The 15,504-nt window shown below is 40.3% G+C and overlaps 2 protein-coding genes across 2 annotated transcripts; both read left to right on the top strand.

Moving 5' to 3' along the window:
* Window positions 1-7,987: 7,987 nt before the first annotated feature.
* Window positions 7,988-11,477, top strand: LOC104438829 (cytochrome P450 81E8). The gene is made up of 2 exons (XM_010051997.3): window positions 7,988-8,332; window positions 10,860-11,477. Exons 1-2 carry the CDS (start codon window positions 7,988-7,990, stop codon window positions 11,475-11,477), a joined length of 963 nt encoding a protein of 320 aa, XP_010050299.3.
* LOC104436083 (isoflavone 3'-hydroxylase-like) lies at window positions 11,450-14,610 on the top strand. Its single transcript, XM_010048801.3, has 2 exons — window positions 11,450-12,402; window positions 13,683-14,610. The coding sequence occupies exons 1-2, from the start codon at window positions 11,494-11,496 to the stop codon at window positions 14,301-14,303; spliced, it is 1,530 nt and encodes a 509-aa protein (XP_010047103.2). The 5' UTR covers window positions 11,450-11,493; the 3' UTR covers window positions 14,304-14,610.
* The last annotated feature ends 894 nt before the right edge of the window (window positions 14,611-15,504 follow it).

Below are 15,504 nucleotides of genomic sequence, written 5' to 3' on the forward strand. Positions count from 1 at the left end.
CATGAATTTAATCGATCGAGATGTATCATCTAAATAACAGAGAAACCGTTACCAACTATAGATGGATATCAAAAATAAAATGGGATTGAAGTTGAGTGAGAATTCAGTGGCCAGTAACAAAGAAGAAAAAGTCGGTGGAAACATGAGATTAAAACATCTAATTGCACTTGCAAGGCCACCAGAAGTTATGTGGACCCAAATCCATAAATCCAAATCCAACGCGAAGACCATCTAAATCTCTATGCTCTGACCCTGTGAAAAGGAAATTTAAGAGGAAAAGCAAGAATTAGGTCATGAAAGCCCCATCTAATAATACAAGACCCCGAAGACAATTAACTTAGGCTGCTAGAGGGCCATGTCCATCTTTGTGGCGGCGTCCATCTTGGCGGCCGTGTCCTTCTTTGTGGCCGTGTCCATCTTGGCAGCCGTGTTGGGGGCCGTGTCCATCTTTGTGCCCATCTTCGCGGCTGTTTCCATCTTTGCGGCCGTGGTGATGACCGTCTTCCATTGGGCGTGAGTTTTGGAAATGTGTTGTGGTAGTTCATGGTCGTGAAGAGTGCTATTTAACTAATAACGGGCAACCGGACCCAAAAATAAAAATAAAAATTGATGGGCCTAATGGTGTTTAGAAGTCTCGGTCTCCATTATCGTTTATTTATTTATTTATTTATTTGGTCAGTCCTATTCTATTCATATTCTACACTCACTCTCAGACTTTTGCTCTGCCTCTTGCAGGGCATGAGAGTCGAAACCCACTCCTGAAATTTACGCGTCCCTACCCCATCCATTCCTGAGAATGTGGGGATTTGAACCCCTCACATTCCCCTTCCATGTTGGAAGGGTGGCCACTGGGGCGAATCCCAGTGGTTCCGTCATCGTTTATTTGGACGGTGGGAAAGTACCAACTAATCAACGTTGGCGGAGCATTGAGAAGCTGTTGAAGAAAGAAGAGAGTAACAAACAAGAAGTCATCAACTGAAGCTTCATAAAAGATGAACCGGTACAGCTAGCAAGATAAATGCCAATGGTATAAGTCTTGGTCGCGGCTGCCATCTTAGAAAAAAGGACTGAACGTGAACAAGAAGATAAAGTTTTGGCTTTTCAACAAGAAAAAAGTTATGCCAATGGTATCAGCCTTAGCAAGATAGCCAATGGTATTAGCCTTAGCAAGTGACTTGTCAAAGAGCTGAGTCAACAAAGAATAGCCAAAACAATATCATTTTGCCTTTTATTTGAATTTTAATATAATATTAATTAAATTAAATTTAAAAGTAAATTTTAATATAAAACGACATCGTACTTAGTACCCTATAATATTTTCCTTCTTTTAATGTGGATTTTATAGAGAATATGGTGTTTTGGGAGATCTTATGTTCGTAAATTATTTATAGGCATAGACACCTAAGGAGGAGAGATTCTAAGTGGGACCAAAGGCATCAGTACTGGTGTTGATAATTTGCCCGTCCAAGCTAAAATTGATTCATCTGGCAGCTTTACTCGAAGATATCTTACTCTTGGCACCTCTATGGGATTGCGCATAGGCATAGCATATGTATCACACTGCTATCAAAATGCGGATATAAGTCATCAGATATGTTCATATTCCTCGTACTAAAATTTAGGGATAATTACACAAATAATTCCTTAATTTTGATCACATATGCAGTGTCGTCTCCAAACTTTTAATTCTTCAATATGGTCCTAGAACTTTAGTCTAATGTGCATTATTGTCCCTAAATTTTTAATCTATTCAACATGGTCCATAAACTTTTTGATAATATTCAATCTAGTCCCCAGACTATGTGAAAACAATTAATTATCCTTTCATTGATTCAAGTTCAAAGACAAAATTAAATATTTTTATATAGTCTAATGACTAAATTAAACATATACTAAAAATTTATTGATTATATTGAATAAATTAAAAGTTCATAGAGCACATTACACAATGGGTTAAAGTTCAAGGACTACGTTGAACAAAATAAAAGTTTAATAAATGACATTGTATATTAGGCTAAAGTTCACAAATCATCTTCATCATTTTCCCTTTATTATTTTTTTTTGGGGAAAATTTTCCCTTTATTTTATTTTTATTTTACCAAGCATCGATAGGAAAATTGTCTAAAAATTCTTAAATCTAATTAGTCCTAAATCTTTCAATTTTATTAATTGAAGCCTAAATATTTTCACACTATGTCAATTGAATTCATTTGACCAATTTTGGCTAGAAATTGTTAACATGAATATCAACCATTTTATGTGGCATTGACGAAGCTAATGTGGGCAAATCTTAATAATATTTTGATTTTAAATTTTTAAAAATGAAATTTATTTTTATTTTCCTTTTTTTCTTTGCTCTTTTGTGTGATCTTTTTTCTCTAGTAGCGAGGGAGTCGTGGGTGAGTGTGATTGGCATGGCCACGGAGGCCCTAGGTGAGGCCTCCTGGCCCTAGGCAAAGGGCTTCACAACCTCGTCGACTGCAAGCGACGATGCAAAGGCCCTTACCTGATCTAGGTGAAGCCTGCACGGCTGACAAGGGTCGCCGGTGACCCTCGCCGGCTAAAAAAATGCAGGAAAAAAAAAAAACAAAGGAGAATAAGAAAAAAATATATAAAAATATTGTGATATTATTAAAATTTGTCCGTGGCCGTGTCCCTCTGTGTCCTTGGCCGTGTCCCTGTTTCTGGACGTGTGTGAGGCCATGGCCATGCCGGAAGCCTTGATGACCGTGATGGCCGCATTGACGATGACCGTCTCCCATGCTTATGAGCTGTAGGTTTTCCTTGCGTTTTCCTTGCAGGGGTTGAAAGGAAGTAAAGGCAAGAAGGCCAGTCCTTAAAGGATAGGAGAAAAGCCTCTGTAAGACGAAGTTACTAAGTAAGGGGCCCTGGCATTAGAAAGTCTTGGTCAAGTGCATTGATTTTTTGGACGGTGGGGTTGGGACAATTCTATCGCGAAGATTCGTCGGTCCTTCGTTAATTTTATATTATCTCTTTTATTAGTCCATTTGACTTGTTTTTCTTGGAGACAACCCTCGATTGGTGCTTAAGCGGCAGATTGTATATGCCTATATCTTCAACAGAAATATTAGTTTTACCTCACAATTTCATTTTGGTTTACATCTATCGCAACTACTGTTCCATAATACGTACCTTAGAGAAAGTATTTGTAAAATGATTAGGCATCTCAAATTTGTTTACTGTATCTTTAATTCTATGAAACTAAGACAGATCATTGAACTGAATGCACGTAGGGGATTACATCTCGTCTTAGCCAGTCCGCCTTAAAGACTTATTCAGGCGTTACCTAATCTCCAACTCAAATTAACAAAGCAGCCATTCGTTCAATCACGTGCTCAGTATAGAAATATGTCTCGACAATGAAGCCATCCAACGAATCCTGACCCGACCAGGGGTTGCGGCCGCGGACGGGAAAGGAGACGGCGATGGTCTTTGATTGAAGGAGAAAAGCTTGTCCGCTAAGAAAGGGAAAAGAGAAGATGCCGGTGGGGAAATGGGACGAAAAGGGGAAGAGACAGAGTAGCCATCATGGTGTCCTATTCATGATGGGCACTCTAAATACGAAGAGAAAGCGCTTTGAAGGCTTCCTGAAAAGACATTGAAGAGTGTCGGGAGTTTCTCCGGAAGGTTTAACTTGTGGAAGTCTATTAAATTCTTACAGTAAGTATTTAATTGATAGCTTTACAAGAGATTATTTTTAGTGGAATTTTAAGAAATAAAAATCATATCAGTTATTGAGTGTATTTATGGTTGAGAAACATTATGAATATTCAAATAAGTCGAGTGTAATTGTAATCTTTATTATATCAGTTGATTTACAATAAAATATTTGGCTGCGAATTTATTTCTCTTTCTTATTAATGGATTGCTTGATTGCTTGTTTTTGGCAACCGTTGTCATGTGTACTTGGAAAATTTAAAAATTTACATAAAGCTTTACCGATAGGTCAATAGATCAAATCAAATGGAGGGGTTCCTCTAGATTTACATAATCGTAGATTTACATAATTGGATCGATGGTGACCAGAAATAGAACAAAGGGTTAGGCGACATCATTGTCATCGAATGTTTCTTTTGGGCAAAGCCCCTCCTTCCACGAAACTTGCGGGCGACTTTGCTTTATGAAGTGCACACGTCGAGTCTTGCGATTCTGACGCAGCTTGCCGTGCAAGTTGGAAAGAGCTTGCGCGTTTGCCTCGAATTGCTAACCGAGTGATTTGCATAAAATGCTTTCGATTCGCTAAATTTGATTAGATGTTTATAAACTTCAAGAACTAAATGCAGTGATAAACAATCTAGAGAGGGCAAGAGGGCAAGATGAAACAAGAACCAAAGTATGGCAACAGCTACTTGTGATATGCCTTTCGAGGCACTTGAACTTGGTAGTTGGTATGAAATCAGCCTTCTTGCTTATTAAAGTCCTTGTCATTAGAGGCTCAAATCATGAAATTCACTATGTATGGACATTTTATTCTCCCTAGGCATGGCCAAAACTCACTAAATTAGGATGGGTTCAGGAAAGCTACAGGTCAAGTGTGTTGCTGTCCATGCCTCCAATGTATACTTTTTAGCTGTATAATTTATCCAACTCTTGTCAGTCGAATAAAAAAAAAAAAAATCAAACCATATTTCTGGCGGATGCCAAGAGCTCCAGACGACACACGTGAATAGCAAACAATTTGATCGTACTCGCGCAACATTGGTAATTCCAAATGAACCAAAAAGAGGATGCTGCAAAACATTTGTAATGTCACAAATACCTGCTAAACTATCTTACAATGATGATTTCCTGCAGCCACTACGTATTCCGCATGATGTTTTTCCAACTGCACAGGCCCATCAAATAAGATCAAACGAAAACAAACATGAAAATACTATGTTCTTCTACATGAACTAGCGTAATTAGACATGTAGAACCATGTTCCGCAGGAAAACTATGTAAATTCCTTTAAGTCGTCCTTGCTTCAGTACACTCTCGAAGGGAAGAGTATATTTTCTCGTCATGGATAATTCAGCAATTTATCTGTTTTGGCTTAGCGCAAGGTGAGTGAGAATCGAGGGATTCTCATTTTTTTGTATTAATGAGGCAAACTTTGCAGTATGTGTCGATTCTCACCGTAACGTTCTCACTGCATTATTCTGTTTGCCAGGTTTTACATAAGATCTTAAACGCACTACTTTTTCACTTCTTCAGTGCTCCAGAATTTCGCCCTTTAGCTCAGTGGTCGAGCTTAATTTGATTCGATTCATTTTGATACCGATGGAATATAGGCCGAAGCTATATATTAATTGATATAGAAAGCTTTATATAGATAAACTTGATAAATTTTATTTATATGTCCTAGAACTGTCCAACTAGTGTCTAAACGATCCTATGAAAAGTGACACCTGTGACATAGATCAAAACTTTTAATGCTTGTGAGTAAAAGATAATTGATCAAGATATATAATCTTAAAAATCAAGAAATTCTATCTAATGTCGATGAATATAAATGGGATTGAACTTGTGTGGAGATTCACTGGCGATTAACAGAACAGAATTCAGGGCTAACATGAGACTAACACATCTAATTGCATTTGCAAAACCCCAGAAGCAATAACCCAAATCCATTTATCATATATATATATATCGATGCACATCATTACAATGAGGTGGGGGCTATGACATTCAACGCAAAGAACATCTACACCTTCACGCTCTGATCCAATGAAAAGAAAAATCAAGAGAAATAATTAGATCATGAAAAACACATACTACAAGACCACATGGACAACCCACCTTGTCTTCTTGAGGTATGACAAGTGACTTCTTCACACACGTACGCACGCTTCATATTTAACATTACATAAAGTAACTCAAGGGAGCTTCATTCGTGCTACAACCGGATGGTAGTGGTGCCGAACTCAGCATCCGGTCGAGGCTAAAAGCCGCCTGGTGGGCAGAAGACGACGGGAGGACGGACTGGATAAACCACTGGAGGTGGTGATAGAGAACCCGTGTATCGGGTCATTGGCCATCGAATGGGAAGGCTCCCATCGAATAATCGGAATCCTCTTGACGTCACTCTCCTGCAAGATGAACGATGCGTGAGGCATATATTTTTCAAAAAGGATAAGGAAGAAAACAAAGAGACTGAAATTGAGGCCAAGGAGTAATTCTGAAGATACACTGCTCTATGTGTGGCCATATTTCATGAAGGTAACAAAAAAGGGGCCTTACCTGGAAATCAACCTCATATGTAAATATAACCTCTTTCCTTTCTTTGACCTCTTGAGGATTTGTAGAGCTAGTAACCACACGCTTTGCATGAGGATTACAGGTGATTGGCGTAGTCTTCTCGCTCCATACGCCTATACATTCATGTTTGAAACTACAGTAATAAAAAGATGATTCGGCACAGTTATTGAGGTAGATGTCTAATAAACAGGACTAGCATCAACCTTTGGTGTTTGGTATGTGATCATAGAAAATCACCTGAATGGTTTAACCTCAAACCCAACAATTGTTGTGGCCCCTGTTTCATTATCTTGGTGATACTCGACAGTGAACGACAAGTGGTTGTAGATAAAATATCTCTGCTCCCTACTCTGCAAAAAGTATTTGGTCGTTACGTATCCACAAACACTTGCATATTTTAAAGACCTAAAAGAGAGAGAATGCCGAGATTGGTACTCACTCCAGCATAATGTGCTTTGAAGCCAACAGGAAAGCCACGTCGATACGCAGTGAAATTGTTTTGTTCAGGCCTTTCACTCCATACATCTCCACATATTGATTGATGCACCCTTCCGGCACCCTCTCCAGCTCCGCCGTAAGGAAGTAGCTCACGACGAATCTGCCCCCGCCGTTCACCATCGCGTACGAGTAAATCAGCTTTCTGGAAGTATATCTTTATGGTTGTATTTATCATAGCTCCATGCTTGTCGTCTATAGTAGACAGTTCATAAAAAATTGAGGAAAACCAACGCATGCACCTCCGCGCAAATCAAGGTAGATAAACCCTCCTTCATGTTCATATCATCCTGCCTCATCAGTGGCGCACTTTTCCTTGACTATAATTTATTCTTTAAATGGTTTTAAATGGATGCGTTCCTCGTCGCTTAGTAGTCTACAAGAACTTCAACTCAACAAACAGTTCAATCGACACTTTTGCACTGAGAAAACGGAGGACGAAGCTCCTCATCAATGGCTGAACTAGCACTGATCTCTCTCTCCCTCCTCTTCCTCCTCTACAGATTCTTCATCCACAAAAGCACGAATCCCAACCACCGCCTCCCACCGAGCCCTCCTTCCCTCCCTATCATCGGCCACCTCCACCTGGTCAAGGAGCCCCTCCACCGATTCCTACACGATCTCTCGCTCCAGCACGGCCCAGTCTTCTTCCTCAGGTTTGGCTCGCGCAAAACCGTAGTCGTCTCCTCACTGCCGGCCGTCGAGGAGTGTTTTACTGAGAAGGATGTCACCTTCGCCAACCGGCCCCACTTGCTACTGGGGAAGCTGCTCGCCTACGACTACAGCACCTTGGGCTCAAGCCCTTACGGTGACTACTGGCGCAACCTTCGCCGCTTCACAGCTGTGGAGATGTTCTCCGCGAGGCCCCTCGCTGATTACTCCGCTGTCCGGTAGGAGGAGGTTCTTTCCCTGGTGAGGCAACTGTTTCGAGGTCACTGCTGTCTCGGAGACAGGAGTAAGTATTGCATAGACACAATCTACCTGGCGGCCGCATATGAAGAATCTACCTCTATCCAAAAAAGGCCCATGTTATCCTGCAGTTTGATTGTGTCTACCGTACAACTCACGAAGAGAAGTTATATCTGTTTTTTTTTTTTTTTTTTTTTCCGCAGAAGATAGGGAATGGCTGAAGGTGGATATGCGGCAGAGGTTGTTAGATCTTACCCTGAATGTGATGATGCGTATGATTGCCGGAAAGAGCTACTTCGGGACGGACCAGGTGCCGGAGGAAGGGATGGAGTTCATGGAGATCATGAGAGAGTTCTCGCAGCTTTTCGGAAGCGCTGGGTACATCGGGGATTTCATCCCAGTGTTGTGGTGGGCTGATTTTCACGGGGTGAAGAAGAAGATGAAGAGCGTGATGAGGAAGGCGGACGTGTTTTTCCAGCAGCTGGTCGACGAGCACAGCGGGAAAAGGAGCATGCCGTCGTCCGTGGCGGCGGCAGCAGTGGCGTTAGTGTCCTCAAAAGGGGTCGACGGGACGAGATCGTCGAGGACGACATTCATCGATCGGATGTTGGACGTCCAAGAACAGGATCCGGAATTCTACACCAATACAACAATCAAAAGCCTCGTTCTGGTGAGCACCGTCACTCTATTTACCATATTTGATTTACCAGCGAGTTAGGGACGGCGCAACCTTTTTTACCAACCTTTTAAAAATTTAAATTTTCAGAAATTTTTTCTACCGAAAAGTATATATTCAAACTCAAAATCTCGTACCGACCAAAAAAAAAAACTCAATATCTCGTGTCCTCCTACAATCTAATATACTAAACTGTTTATAAAATTGCAAATCGTTAATTGTTATTCGAAACCAAGACATGATCTTTACACGTTGAAATATGATTCTAATTAAGTGGCATGTAACTTCGCATTTTCTTGCCTGTCCAAATCTGTCGTGAGGTGGGCTATGGAAATGCAATTTTTGCCTGATCGATTGCCAAACTAGATGAAGACAACTTCAGAATAAAATAAAAAAAGTCTTCGCATTTTCTCGTTCGTTCCTTTGAAATGACTAATCTTTCACCCAAGACAAATCTTACAAGTTAAAGAATTTTTTGGGGGGCAAGACCAAGACGATAACGTGAGAAAGCTGATTGTGTAGCGCGCACCTTGGTTGAATTTCGGGAGCTAGTGTCAATATTTTCCACGTAAGGAAAAGGTTAAGGTGCAAGTAGGAGGGAATTATGCATCGACGGTGCATAAAAAAATATTGGTAAAAGTCGCTATCACGAAGATGATATTGTTTGATCGAATATAGTTTTTCTCACTGTCTCATTATAATCACATGAAATTATGTGACTACGTAAGATGATTCTGTGAGCGAGCTTATCCTTTAAGGTTATATTCATTTCATGAAGAATATGGCATTCCTAAAAAATATTTTCCACAAAGTCCTTTTTCGAGAACAATGATAATATCTTTTAGTGTGTGGCTGAAACTTGAAAATGAATTAGAAAATATTTTATGTTGTTCAGTGTGAAAATTCGAGTTGATTTTTGTCTATGCACTCATTTTAATAAATTTTAATTTTCTTATTTTCTTTTTTGTTTAAAAAAATCAATTTTTTAAACCTTTTTTTCTTTCTACTTTTTTTTTCTTTCCCCCTCATTCTTCTTCACCGGGCAGCTAGCAATCAGCCAAGAAAGAAGAAAAATAAAAATAAAAATAAATAAATAATTTTATTTTTCAAAAAAATAAAATAATAAAAAAATAAAGAAGTGGGGGCTACTAGAGTGTGATATAAGAAAGAGTGAGTGAGGAAAATGTTTTCTCTTATTTAAAAAAAGGGAATTTTTTTTTTTTTGAAAGATTTTTTTCTCCTCATGAAAAATGTTCGCTGAAAAATTTGAAAATACGTTTTTCTGAAAAGGTTTTTTCTTGAAAAGAGCAAAACCTAAGAATGCGATGGCAGCTCCATCAACTGGTCACCCAGCGGAAAAAAATATCGTTTGGGTCCTTAAATCCTTTCAAACACTTGTGCTAGATAGTCAAGAGGGTCAACAGCCGACATATTTCAAACCTCGGAAAAGAAGAAAGGGCCACCAGTAGTCCTTACATCCTTATCAAGGATAGAAAACTAAAACTAGCCATTCAGATGTGCGGCTTCCAAGATAGGGATTTAAGTTGACTGACGTATGACATTTGATTTGATGCATTTTCTCATGCACAATGCCGAATGTACTAATACCGGTAAAAAGAGTTCGTTTATTAAATGATGTGTTAAATTGTAAGCAACAGTTAAATAGAAAAAAAAAAATCATATTTAATAATAAATATCAATCTAATACACTATTCAATACACTAGTTTTGTTATGAATTTTTATAACGTCTTATCAATGTGAAATATTTTTTTATATAGATAGATAAGATTCTAAACTCTTAATTGAATGAGTTCATTTGCCAAAATTGAAAAGTGTATACTTAGGGTGCGTTTGTTTCACGGAATACATTTTCAAGGAAAACATTTTCCTCATTTTTTGGTGTTTGGGTCGCTTAGGAAAATGAGTCAATGAAAAAAGTTTTCCTAGTCAACGGAAAATGTTTTCATAGTAAAACTTAAATTCAGGAAAATGATTTCCCCTTTGAAAGGACTGGAAAACGTTTTCCGAATCTACCAAAGTTTAGATTTGATGCTTGGTTTATAAACAATTATTCTTATGAAAAAAAAAATTAAAAAAAAAATTTGGAAAAATTTGCTTCTTTTTCTTTTTCTTTTCTTCCTTTTTTCTTTTTTGCTTCTTCTTCACTTGTCATTGGCCACAAGGACGGCCAGTGAGTTTTTGCTTCTTCATTTTTTTTTCCTTTGATGAAGTGTGATTATTTTTTTGATGGGATACAAACGGCAGAAAATATTTTCAATTATACATCGCCAAACAAAGAAAAATAAACCATATTTTTGGAAAATTCTTTCCCGAAAAGCATTTTCATTTATCATTGAGTTTTCCGTGAAACAAATGCACTTTTATTAAGTATTTGAATATTTAATGATTTTTATTTCGCCATCAGTGTATCACATGAAAGTAATTCTAGTAAACCTAGCAGTTCTCTTTTTCCATAACATGAAGACCACTCTAGGTAGATTAGTCCTGTGAATTGTGCAGGTAATGCTGGTTGCTGGAGGCGACACCACGGCCACCGCGATAGAATGGGCGATGATACTTCTCCTCAACCACTCCGAAGCAATGCGAAGGGTTTGCGACGAAAAAGAATCCAAAGTTGGACATGACCGCCTCCTTGAAGAATCCGACCTCGCTAATCTCAGCTATCTTCAGAACGTCGTTAGCGAGACGATGAGGTTGTATCCATCAACTCCTCTTCTTCTACCTCATGAATCCTCGGAAAACACCACCATCGGAAACTTCCCCGTTCCGCGAGGTACGATGCTGCTGGTAAACACGTGCAGCCTTCACCGGGACCCCAAGCTATGGAAAGATGCCGAGAGTTTCATGCCGGAGAGATTTGACGGCGGCCAAGAGAGTAATGAAGGGTTCAAAATGTTTACTTTTTGGTTCAAAATTATAGAGCGCAATATGCATAGAAATGTCAATTACGCAAAATCTTTTGTCGTTTGTGGGGAAAATTATTTTATAGCAAGACATGGTCTAAAGTACGGAAAATTAGACGCCACAAACCCTATAAAACCTCTATATCGCATGTCATCCCTCTCCCCACTATCTCTCTCTTCCTCCCAGCGGCCCGGCACCCCCCGGGACACGTAGTCTTCGTAGTATCTTCATGGAGGACGTGGGGATGCACCTAATCTCAGCATTCGCCTTCCTTTTCCTTCTCTTCTTGTTCAAATTGCAGAGAAGCAACAAGAGGAATCTCCCACCGAGCCCGCCTTCACTCCCTATCATCGGCCACCTCCTCCTTATTAAAGAGCCAATCCACCGGACCCTTCAGTCTCTCTCCGACCGCTACGGCCCGGTCCTCTCCCTCTCCTTTGGCTCCCGCTCTGTGGTTGTCATATCCTCCCCATCCGCGGCCGAGGAGTGCTTTACCAGAAATGACATCATCCTCGCCAACCGCCCCCGCCTGCTCTTTTCTGAGATTTTGTTGTATGGTGGCACGATCATCAGTGTTGCCCCTTACGGGCCCCACTGGCGCAACCTCCGCCGCCTCACGGCACTCAAAATCCTTTCCCCCCACCGCCTTGCCTGCTCCCTCACCATCCGGCTGGAGGAAGTAAGGCTCCTCGTGAAGAGCCTCTATGAGGTGGCCACAACAGCGGCAGGGGGTGGCGGTTTCGTGAGGGTTGAAATGAGGTCGAGGCTGGAGGAGATGTCCTTTAACATCATCATGAGGATGATCTCTGGGATGCGCTGCTTTGGGCCTACCGTCGATGCGGGTGACGTCGAGGTGGCCAGGCAGCTCGTGGAGTTGATAAAGGAGACATTCGAGCTGAGCGGGATGGAGCCGAGTGATTTCTTGCCGGTGCTGAGGAGGCTAGTGAAATTCAAGGGGAGAGAACGGAGGATGGTGGACGTCGCTAAGAGGTCCGATGTGATCTTGCAAGGCATGATAGATGAGCTCCGGTCAAAAAGGAAGAGAAGCGACAGCAGCCGAGAGGTGGAGAGCAAGACGATGATCGATTCCATGCTGTTGGAGGGCTACTCAGACGACATCATCAAAGGCCAAATCTTGGTATGTGCATAACACATGTTCTCTTCACTTGACTTATGCATGTACAGTGAGATGGTTCTTCGCAATTTATATTTCTAAGTTTGACCGAAGTCTTTCAACGCTCACCAACAAAAGAAAATAGGAATAACTAGTCAATTGTTGCAGTATCGCCTTGCGAGCTTAGAGTGGTAGGCGGTCCGGGGGGACCCATGGCTCCTCTCTTCTCAAGAATTCATACATTCCTTATAGTGTATGGACAGCTATCTCTCGAGCATAGATTTTATAAAAAACGTGAAACAACATATATATTTTGGTTTTAAACATAAAAGGGATAGGAAAGGTGGAAAGAAGGGCAACGGGAGGTGAAGAGAGCAAATGGACAAAAATTTGACTCGCCTCCCCAAAAAACAAAAAACAAAAAAAAAATCATCATCTATGACCCTTAGGTTTGAATGATGGTCTAGCATCTTCTAATACATGTACCTTCATGAAGTTCGAACGTCAAAAGCGCCACCTCTTTTTAGCATTTTTACAAATTTGATGAATAATTTTTTTCTTTTCTATACCTGATAGAATGCAATGCTAGTTTCACATCTATGATTTAATTTATTCCATAAAAGGTCTTTTTCCCTTTTCTATATTGAGTATAGGATTTCTTAATCATTATTGTATGATCCTAATGTATGTGAGCCCGATACATATGTACCGTTGAATAACATGGTCTCATGTGGAATCCTTTTCATCCAGTGGTTCAATGAATAGGGCTTATATCCGAGAGACTTATATGCACCAAGGTTCTGCATTTTTCTTTCTTCAAAAGTGGCTGCTATCTAGTTTGTCGTTGATTCCAAAGTAGAAAGAAGAGAAAGGACAAAACGAATGAACTTTTATAGGGCGCAATATGCGTAGAATTGTCAATTACAAAATTCGTTGGATCTTTTATCCTGTGCGCAGAAAATGATTGAGGTCAAATTCTATTTTTCTTTCCTGAACTTACGCATGTTTTCCAAATCCGATCGATTCGAGCTAAGTACCCGTCGAACCATGCCCAAGTCTGTCGTCAAAAAAACTGTCACCATTGACAAGCCACCGTAGAACATCACTTCTACATCTACACGATGCACTAAACAAATAAAGTTTGCACTTATACATGAACAAGACCATAAGAGCGGCCAATTACCCTTTGCTTTGCATTTTCCTCTTTACGGCTGAATCTGATTGTTCTTTAGTTTGGAAAACAAGTTTTATCTATTTTTGAAACTATTGAGCATACTTTGTTACTTAAACACAATTTGTGGCAGGCAATGCTAAGTGCGGGCACGGACACAACTGCGGTGACAATAGAATGGGCCATGTCCCTCCTACTCAACCATCCAAACGTCATGAAAAAAGCTCAAGCAGAACTAGACGACGTCATTGGCCGAGACCGTCTAGCTAATGAAGCAGACATCCACAAGCTACCTTACCTTCAAAACATCATCAATGAGGCGCTTCGATTGTTTCCACCAGCACCACTCCTAGTGCCTCATGAGTCTACTGAGGATTGCATGATCGGCGGGTTCAACGTGCCCCGAGGCACCATGATCCTAGTAAATGCATGGGCAATTCAGAGAGATCCAAAATTGTGGGATGAGCCCACAAGTTTTATACCAAAGAGGTATGAGGGACTAGAAGATGATCATGCATACCGGTTGTTGCCGTTTGGGATGGGAAGGAGGAGTTGTCCCGGTGCTGGCCTTGCCAATAGAGTGTTGAGTTTGGCTCTAGCAGCGCTTATTCAATGCTTCGAGTGGGAAAGAATCGGCGAAGAGCCAGTGGACTTGTCTGAAGGAACCGGAATCACAGTGCCGAAGAGAGAGCCACTGGAGGCTTTGTGCAAAGTGCGTGAATGCATGATTGCTAATGTTCTCACACAGCTTTGAGAAGGTCATTCTCCAGTGATTTTATTTGGTGATGTTCAACCTCCATAATACTTATAAACTAATATGCAATAATAAAGTAGATTGGTATGAATGAAATGAGGTGGAAATGAATGGAGGGAAAAAGACCCCAAAGTGAGAGCGAAATGGAATAAGCATTCTAGTTCTTATGTCTAGTGATAATGTATTGATGAAATGCCCATTCATATGGACTTTCATTAGGCCTTTGAAAGGTATCAGAATACTATGGACTATTTTTATTGTAAGATGATATGTATGTTTGAAGAAAAGACCTGCGATTAACTACAGTTGCTACGTGATTGTCATCTCCTTGGTGTCCTCTGGATTTTGAGTTTATTTGGCATCTCCTCTAGACATTATATGAGTCCCTAGCAATTCCAATGTCATGGGGTTAGAGGTTACTGTGTAATTACAAAGATTTGGTAGTTGCAGAAAAGGGACTAGGTGTTAAATTATAACTCGAGTTTAGGCGTTTGGAAAAATGCGATTCGCTGGATTGACAAAAGAAGGAAATAATTAAAAGATGAATTTTCTTCTTTAGAGTGAAGCTGCTGAAGTCCACGCATGAAAAAGAAGTTTGTTGAATTCTTCTTATCCACAGTGGTGCCCAAAACTTGGACACACATTCACGCTTATTTCTCGTTCGGAGGCAGCAATAACGACCATAGTGGTCGATGGCAACAGGTGACGGCTACTAGTGGTGGTGGATGGTGGATGGTGGCTCTACATGGGACTAGGTGTTAAATTATGACTTGAGTTTAAGCGTTTAGAAAAATGCGATTCGCTGAATTCACAAGAGATTGAAATAATTAAAAGATGAATTTTCTTCTTTAGAGTGAAGCCGCTGAAGTCCAAGCGTTAAAAAGAAGTTTGCTGAATTCTTCTTTTCCACGGGGGGCCCAAAACTTGGACACACATACACGCTTATTTCTTGTTCGGCCATCAAAGAAGGAAAAAAATAAGGGCTGCCGAGCTCTCCGCACGTGAAAGACAAATTGTGGTGAGCCCAGGTCAAAGTTTGACCTGAGCACATGTATAAAAGGAAATATAAAAGGGGCAAGATTTCATTCATCAATATAAAAGAGGAGCCGCAGCAATTTTGTGCCTTGAGTTTATCTCCAAATGAGTTATTTATTTATAAACACTTGAGTTTTGGTTATATTAAGAGCTTGGGAAACGCCGA

The sequence above is a fragment of the Eucalyptus grandis genome, chromosome 1 (assembly GCF_016545825.1).
Source record: "Eucalyptus grandis isolate ANBG69807.140 chromosome 1, ASM1654582v1, whole genome shotgun sequence".
Lineage (NCBI taxonomy): Eukaryota > Viridiplantae > Streptophyta > Magnoliopsida > Myrtales > Myrtaceae > Eucalyptus > Eucalyptus grandis.

Bases quoted from the DNA above. Each gene is read 5' to 3' on its own strand.
- LOC104438829 (XM_010051997.3), top strand. From the start codon at position 7,988: ATGGAGTTCATGGAGATCATGAGAGAGTTCTCGCAGCTTTTCGGAAGC. The intron at 8,333-10,859 runs GTGAGCACCGTC...TGAATTGTGCAG, and splicing joins CAATCAAAAGCCTCGTTCTG to GTAATGCTGGTTGCTGGAGG.
- LOC104436083 (XM_010048801.3), top strand. From the start codon at position 11,494: ATGGAGGACGTGGGGATGCACCTAATCTCAGCATTCGCCTTCCTTTTC. The intron at 12,403-13,682 runs GTATGTGCATAA...AATTTGTGGCAG, and splicing joins TCATCAAAGGCCAAATCTTG to GCAATGCTAAGTGCGGGCAC.